At 46.9% G+C, this 8,837-nt stretch overlaps 1 protein-coding gene across 1 annotated transcript; it reads left to right on the top strand.

The window, feature by feature from the left end:
- LOC120383066 (olfactory receptor 11A1-like) lies at positions 1 to 969 on the top strand. The gene has a single exon (XM_039500700.1). It carries the CDS (start codon positions 1 to 3, stop codon positions 967 to 969), a length of 969 nt encoding a protein of 322 aa, XP_039356634.1.
- Positions 970 to 8,837: the final 7,868 nt, after the last annotated feature.

The following is an 8,837-nucleotide window of genomic DNA, read 5'->3' as shown; positions in this document are numbered from 1 at the left end:
ATGCAGCTCATGGAGAAAGGAGATGCGGAAAATCAAACAGATTTCACAGAATTCATCCTCCTGGGGTTTGGGGATCTCCCAGAACTGCAGATCCTTCTCTTCCTGGTTTTCCTAGTGATCTACATTGTGACCATGGCCGGGAACATCCTCATTGTTGCTCTAGTTGTGACTGATCAGCACCTTCACACCCCCATGTACTTCTTCCTGGGGAACTTGTCCTGCCTGGAGACCTGCTACACTTCTGCTGTCCTGCCCAGGATGCTGGCCAGTTTCCTGACTGGGGACAGAACCATTTCTGTGGGGGGCTGCATGACACAGTATTTTGTCTTTTGTTTTCTAGCAACTACGGAATGTTATCTCCTGGCAGCGATGTCTTATGATCGGTATTTAGCCATATGCAAACCACTGCACTATGGAACATGTATGAATGACAAGTTGTGCCTCCAACTAGCAGCTGGGTGTTGGATAAATGGATTTCTACCTTGTATAATAATGATGTGTTTTATGTCACAATTAATATTCTGTGGTCCCAATGAAATGGACCATTTCTTTTGTGATGTGACCCCAATTTTAAAGCTCTCCTGCAGCGACACCAGCCAGATAATGCTGGTTCTTTATATATTTTCCTTCTCAGATGTAGTTTCCCCATTTCTATTAACCATGACATCCTATGTCTGTATAGTTAGCACCATCCTGAGAATCCCTTCCACCACCGGGCGGCAAAGGGCCTTTTCCACCTGCTCCTCTCACCTCATTGTGGTAACACTTTTCTATGGGACTGTAATGATTGTCTACATGCTACCAAAATCCAGCAACCTGAGAGCCCTGAACAAAGTGTTCTCTGTCTGCTACACAGTCCTGACTCCCCTGGCCAATCCCCTCGTCTACAGCCTGAGAAACAGAGAGGTCAAGGAGGCCCTGAGAAAAGCTGTCAGGAAATGCCTGGCCCGCCCAAAGAATTCAGACTAGTTGAATGAAATGAGGATCAATCAATCTGGTTTCTATTTTGAAAGAAGGAGATTTTAAGTGGGCCCTGATACTGAAATGCAGTATACAAGAGACATACACACACACAGACATATATATATGAATATAAGAGAGATACAGATAGTTGGAATTTTTCAGGGGATGGAGGAGAGGGAAAATTGTACCTTTCATCAAAATAACTGAAACCTGAAAAATGAAAAAAAAAAATTTTTTTGGCAACTGACATCTGAAAACCTTCAGATGGAAACTGTAAAAAAAAATGCTATGCACTGTTGTGGCTGTGTTCGTCCCAGAATATTACAAAGACAAGGTGTGACCCTCTGTACCTCAAAATAGCACCCTGGACCCGCATATTAACCACTGTGATATAATTATGGTTTGTTTGGTACAAAGTATGTCTTGGGAGGTATCATTTGAGAAGTCTGGATCTGCTGAACAGTAATATCCTGTTGAATTGTGGGTACTATAATTGTATGTGATGTTATGAAGTATTGCCATGTGTGTTACTGAAATACAGTGAGGTTGGGAGATGGTCACAGCTGCCCTTTCTGTAACAACAAATTGCTGGCCAGACAGGTGTTTATGGCCCATCAAGAAGAATCCACTCACTCAGAGATTCCACAGTGGAAACATAAGCAGTAAGGATCTTTCTAGCACCTGGAGAGAAAGTATAAGGACGGTCAATGACATCACCACTTGGCCTCTCTCCTCCACCATCTCAACACCTGGAAGATCGTCTGGAAGAAAAAGACTTTGAACTGGGGAAGATTGGTCCCAGGCTGGGAAGGGATTCCAGCCTGTGTACAGAGAACTGTGAGTTGCCTGTAACATCTATTAGGGTGAGAAACTGTTTGATTGAAATCTTGCTTCATTTGTCGAATTTAGACTGCAAATTTATTTTTATTTCTTATGTAACCAACTCTGATCACTATGCCTGCTTCTTATAATAACTTAAAATCTATCTTTCTGTAATTAATAAATCTGTTTTAGATTTTACCTAAAACAGTGTGGCTTTGGTTGAAGTGCTTGGGGAAATCTCAGGTCAGCTTAACAAGGGCTCTTGCACGTCTACTTTCATTTGTTGGTGTGGTGAACAAATTAATGAGCTGTACTGTCCAATGCAGTCTCGAGCAGTGTAAGATGGTATATTTGTAGGGTACAAGGCAGGCGTGATTGGCTGGTGCCTCTCTCTGTATAATTCAGGACTGGCTTAGAGAACATTCATGCAATTTAACTGGGTGTGGGTCTCCACAAGCTGATGGCTGAGTGATCACAGCAACTGGAGGGGCTTGCTGCTTGTCACTGGCATAGTATTGTGAGAGACAGCCCAGGCTGGAGAATTAAGGGGACACAGCGGTCCCACACCTCCAGATTGTACCCTGGGGATCCCATCACACAAGGTGGGTGAGGTAATATCTATCATTGGACCATCTGCTGCTGCTGAGAGACTCAAGCTTATACAGAAGAGCTCTTCCTCAGGACTGGGAAATGTACTCAGTGTGTCAGCTAAATACAAGGTGGAACAGACTGTTTAGCATAAGCAATTAACATATTTCAAGGGACTGCAGTAGAGTGATCTCTTTGTGAAAAGTGTTCACCCAGATGTGATGCAGTGTTTTATCATTTTTCTGTGTCAGTTCATTTGAAAGCATAGTGATTGTCTGGTTTCACCCACATAGCTGTTGTCTGGGCATTTGATTCACTGGATGAAGTACACCACATGTTGTGATAGGCACATGTAGAAGAACCCATGGATCTTGAAAGGTGTTTTGGGGGGAGTATTGCTCATCTTAGCAGTGGAGATTTGTCTGCTGTTTTTGCATCTGTTATTTTGGCAGGATCTGATGCTGCTTTGAGTTGGTGTGTCCTGATCTGTGGGGAACTTGTTTCTGATTATGAGCTTGGGAAGGATGGGGGGTTGTTTGAAAGCCAGAAGTGGGTGTTCAGGAAAGATTTCTTTCAGGATGTGATCCCCATTGAGTTGGATCATAATTGTTTAATGATACTTTTCACAAATTGATCACTCTACCTCTGACTTCTCAGATCTCATTCTCAAAGAAATCTGCACAACCCCGTCAAAAGATGAGCCTGGGAACTTAAATTCATAACTTTGCAAGACACTAAAAATCATGAACTGAATAGATACGCTAGATTTATGGCTTATTACAACAAACTGTAACCAACTAACCCTTCCCCCCCACACACACCAGCTGCCTTTCCCCCCTCCCTCCCATGACTGGAGGGGTGTTAAAGGGCCATTTCAACTTGAATGGTCCCTTGAAATGTTTGTTAACTACTTGTGATAAACTACCTTGTATTCAGCTGTGATACTGAGTTCATTTCCCAGACTGAAGAAGAGCTCTGTGTAAGCTCAAAAGCTTGTCTCTCTCACCAACAGAAGTTGGCCCAATCAAAGATATCACCTCACTCACCTTGTCTCTCTCTGTCTCTCTCCAAAACAATGTTCTGGTGTTTTCAGTTTTCTATCAAAAAGTTAAAATCTTTGGAGGTGGTTTGCCCGGTGCTCCTTTCTACTCAGCTGAGGAAAGAGAGAGGGGTCCAGACTGACAATCACACACCCCTGCCCCCTCAGTTAGGTCTGTTCCTTAGGGGAGGGTTAAGGAGGGGGGAAAAGGTCACCCGCCCCACATACGGTGAAGTTGGGATGCTGGTGCCAGGGTAAAGGGGTCAGGGGCCCTGTGGGGTGTTCTGGGGTGAATCCCAGGAGACCGGAGTGACTGAAGAAGGGAGGCAGGGGTTGGTGTAGCCAGGAGCTGTGGGCATTCAGGCTGATGTTTAGGGTAGATGGACCTGGGTGTTGGGGGCTGCAGAAGGGCCCTGGGTGGAGATGGGGTGCTGGGGAAGTGGCAGAAGGGGCTGGGGTATAGAGAGAGGGGGAAGTGAGGGAAGGGAAGTTGTTTAGGATGGTGGCGTAGGGACGGTTTTCAGAGGTGGGTTTATTGGGTAATGGGGCTGAAAGGATGATGAGCAGCGGCGAGGGAAGGTCTGAGTGGGGGTGAGGGGTGTTGGGGTGGAAGGGGGTGCTGGCAGGGTGATGTTTTCTGGGGGTGTTTAGTTGGAGGGTGTGCCATGGGGTGGATATATGTGGGAAGAAGGGGGTTGGTGCAATGGGGTGAGTGGGGGATGTGGCAGGAGGTGGTTTTGTGGAGGTTGGGTTTCTCTGGGGGTGTCTGAATGTGTTTATTTGGGGATGGAGTAGCAGGGGACTGAATGGGTTTAAACAGGAGCTGGGGGAGGGTTGGGGGTCTATGGTGGGGGTATTGGCTGTGGACTGCAGGAGGGTTTTGGGGGGTCTATGGTAGAGGGTTGGGTGGGGACTGTTGGAGAACGTTGGGGGCACTGTGGGAAGGGGATGGGGGATGTGGGAGGGGATTAATTGGGGGGTCTATGATGGGGGCTTGGAAGGGCAAAGGGAGGGGCGGTGTGGGGCTGGGAGCACAGGTATCCATGGGGCAGTGCCAATGGCCACAGCTGGCTGTGTTTGTGTCTGTCTCCCTCCTCCACATCCCTTTCCCCCTCTCCTCCCTTTCCTCCATTTCACTACCCACACCAGGGACAGGGCTGGAGTGCTGGGCACGCTCAGGATGGACTCTGCCCGCAGCACCACACCGGGCCACCTGCTGATCCTGCTGCTGTGCAGCTGGGGGGGGGGGGATAGGTCTCGCCAAGTGGGTGGCTCGCTCAGATCTGGTGAGGGGTGAACCCCCTCTAGCCCTAGCCCAGGGCTGGCAACACATATGGTTGGTCCCGGAGCTAGAGAGGATCTTTTAGAAGGAGGTGTCCAGTCCTGATTTAAAGACTCCAAGTGACGGAGAATCCACCACAGCCCTGGAGTAGCCATCATCTGGAGACTTTACAGGAAGGCTGGAATCTCCTTCTAAAAGCTACACTCCAAATAGGGTCATTGATTTTAAATAATGAACATGCCTTTAGAGCAGTGGGACTGGATCCAGGGTCTCTTATGTCCTGAGGTAGCCCTGTATCCACTGAGGCTCAGAGTTAGGGTGCTCCTGTCTACTCACAATCCCGCCCCACCCTCCTCATGCACACACACCTACTCTTCACCCTGCAAGACTCTCTCTTCCCTGTTAACCCACTTTTCCTGGGGGGAGAGGAGCTCCTGGATACATAGATTTTAAGGTAAAAAAATCCATTCTGATCATTTTAGTCCAATCTCCCACATAGCAGAGGCCGGAACATTTCAGCCAGTGATCCCGCCTCAGGCCCATCGCCCTAGGGGGCTGGTGAAGGTACCCTTTGGGGGAGCTCAGTGAAACTCTCAGGCCCCACTCTCCAGTGTGAGGGTCATTGTCTCTATCCCAGCCTGGTGTGGAGATGAGGCCCCAGCAAGGAGGGGAGCGAGTTTGTAGAGCCTGCCTGCCCCATACTTACCCTACAGCAGTGTGTCACATACAAGAAGAACCAGAGGTCACCCAATGAAATTAATAGGCAGCAGGTTTAACACACACATACGGATATGCATCCAACGAAGCAGGTATTCACCCACGAAAGCTCATGCTCCAATTCGTCTGTTAGTCTATAAGGTGCCACAGGACTCTGATACTTTTACAGATCCAGACTAGCGTGGCTACCCCTCTGATACTTGATATGGAAGTTGTTCTTCACACAACGCACAGTCAGCCTGTGGAACTCATTGCCAGGGGTATGTTGTGAAGGCCAAAAGTATAAGTGGGTTCAAAAAAGAATTAGATCAGTTTATGGAGGATATGTCTATTGATGGCTATTAGCCAAGATGCTCTGGGTGTCCCTAAACCTCTGCCTGTCAGAAGCTGGGACTGGATGACAGGGGATGGATCACTCAATAATTTCCCTGTTCTGGTCATTCCCTCTGAAGCACCTGACACCGGCCACTGCAAGACACAAGACACTGGGCTAGATGGACCATTAGTCTGACCCAGAGTGGCCATTCTTGTGATCAGGTATCAGATGCTGAGACGCGTTAGTCTCGATCTGTAAAAAGCAACCAACAAATGCCACAGGACTTATTGTTGCATTCTCGTGATGTTACACTGTTTTAAAAAGTAACACAGCATCAATTCCCCTATGGAGGGAATCCAGACGATCACTGGCAGCAGTCCCAAGGGAGATCCCAACAGCAGCGGCAAGGGCCAGAGGCTGGCTGCTTTCCCAGATAAACCCTGCAAGATTCCAGACCAGGAGACATTAAGGGTTTGTGTGATGCCAACAATCAAGCCAGGCAGCGAGAGACGCCCATCCCAGCAGCCACAGGCAGGTGTCTGCCCACAAACTGAGACAAGAAGGCTGACTGACACCAAACCCACTCACTGGTGATGAGGAGCTCGCTGCTTCATGTGGAGGTTTGAAGGTAAGTGTCACTGGCCTCGGGGCAAATCCTCAGGTCCTTGCTGAAACGAAGCCCTTGCTTTGAGACACCCCCCTTGGACAGTGTCCTCACACGCTGGGAGCTCTGCTGGAGTAAGGACGTCAGAGTCGGGTTCTTTGTGGTTCACAGCTAGAAAAACTGATGAATCAGAAAGAAGACCCAGCTATCATCTCTGCCCTTACACATCCCTCTGTCTGTCCTCCCCTCACCCTCCTGCTCGCTGGCTGGATCTCCCCATCTCTCTCTCCCTGACAGATTGTTGTTTTCTCAGGGACCGTGGCCTTCAGTCTCTCAACTACTTATCAGCTGCAGCTCCAGACTTATCTGGGGGGGCAGATACCTATGCATCATCCCAGCCTAATCCTCAGAGGCTTCATGTCTACTGCTGAGTATCTTCTCCCTGGATTTCCGTGGGGCTTGAGGGCACTCAGTATTTTTGGGCAGTATTGAGCACCCCACAGAAAAAGGGTGTACATTAGAAAGGCACTGAATGGAGACTGGATTCTTTACAGATTAAGAAACAGCAACACTTGTGTCGCTGTTACAAACTTTGCTCAAGCATTTACTGGATGATCTAATGATAGACTTTAAGGGCCCACCATGATCATCTAGTTTGACCTCCTGCACATCACAGACCACAGAACATCTCCCACCCACTCCTGTAATAGACGCCTAACCTCTGGCTGAGTTACTGAAGTCCCCAAATCATTGTTTAAAGACTTCCAGTGACAGAGAATCCACCATTTACACTTGTTTAAAATTGCAAGTGACCTGTGCCCCATGCTGCAGAGGAAGGTGAAAACACCCCAGGGTCTCTGCCAATCTGACCTGGGAAAAAATTCCTTCCCGACCCCAAATATGGCGATCAGTTAGACTGTGAGCATGTCGGCTAATACCCATCAGGCAGATACCTGTGAAATAATTCTCTGTAGTAACTCAGAGCCCTCCCTATCTAGTGTCCCATCACCAGCCACTGGAGATATTTGCTGCTAGCAGTTGCCGATCAGCTACATGCCATTGTGGGCAATCTCATAACACCATCCCCTTCATAAACTTATCAAGCTCAGTCTTGAAGCCAGTTAGGTTTTTTGCCACCACTGCTCCCCTTGGAAGGCTGTTCCAGAACTTCATTCTTTCGTTCGTTAGAAACCTTAATCTAATTTCAAACATAATCTTGTTGATAGCCAGTTTGTATCCATTTGTTCTTGTGTCCACATTGGCGCTTAACGTAAATAACTCCTCTCCCTCTCTGGTGTTTATCCCTCTAATGTATTTATAGAGAGCAATCATATCTCCCCCAGCTTTCCTTTGGTTAGGCTAAACAAGCTAAGCTCTTTGAGTCTCCTCTCAAAAGACAGGTTCTTTATTCATCGGATCATCCTAGTAGCCCATCTCTGCACCTGTTCCAATTTGAATTCATCTTTCTTAAACATAGGAAACCAGAATTGCACACAGCATTCCTGATGAGGTCTCACCAGTGCCTTGTATGATGGGACTACCACTTCCCTCTCTCTGCTGGAAATACCTCACCTGATGCATCCTTGCACTCCATTAGTCTTGTTCATGGCCGCATCCCATTAGCGGCTCATGGTCATCCTCTGATCAACCAATACGCCCAGGTCTTTCTCCTCCTCTGTCTCTTCCAACTGATATATCCCCAGTTTATAGCAATAATTCTTGCTGTTAGCCGCTAAATGCACAACTTTTCACTTTGCACTATTAAATTTCATCCCATTTCTATTACTCCTTATTTCAAGGTCGTCCAGATCTTTTCTAAAACCACGTTTATTTTATGCCAATTACTGTTTACCTCTATGTCCTTAATTACTTTCTCTTTCAAAATTTGTTCTAAGATCTTGCATAAAATTGAGGTCAAATTTAACAGATCTGTAGTTTCCTGGCTCACTTTTTTCCCCTTTCTAAAATAGAGGTAGTATATTTGCAATTCTCCAGTCCTAGAATATGATACCCAAGTTTACAGATTTATTAAAATCCTTCCCTACACTTTCTGACCTCCGTGTGGTACCTTTCCTTGCTGAACCGTACCATCTTCCATTCCTTGAAGGCTTTCTCCTTTCTCTTAATCACTGTTTGAGAAGCTTGCTCATCTGGGCTGGGCTGCAACCCTTCCCTACGAATTTTTCCCCCTTGTTTGGGATGCCAGCTTCAGATTACTTCTGCAGCTTTGACGAAGTAATTCCAAGCCTCCTCCACATTCACATCCTGAAGTTCTTCGTGTCAGTCCACTTACCAAATAATTCCATTTTTTTTTTAAGTTAGCCCTTTTGAAATCACGCACCCTAGTTGTAGATCTAGTTTTGTTTATCCTTCCATTTAGTTTAAAATCAATTAGCTCATGATCACTCTAACCAAGGTTATCCCCTACAACCAGTTCTTCTATGAGGTCCTCATTGCTCACCAATACCAAATCTCAAATGGTATCACCTCTTGTTGGTTCAGCAAC

The sequence above is a fragment of the Mauremys reevesii genome, linkage group 15 (genome assembly GCF_016161935.1).
Source record: "Mauremys reevesii isolate NIE-2019 linkage group 15, ASM1616193v1, whole genome shotgun sequence".
NCBI lineage: Eukaryota > Metazoa > Chordata > Testudines > Geoemydidae > Mauremys > Mauremys reevesii.
Note: the sequence above shows the minus strand (reverse complement) of the source record. Positions and strands in the feature narration are given on the sequence as shown.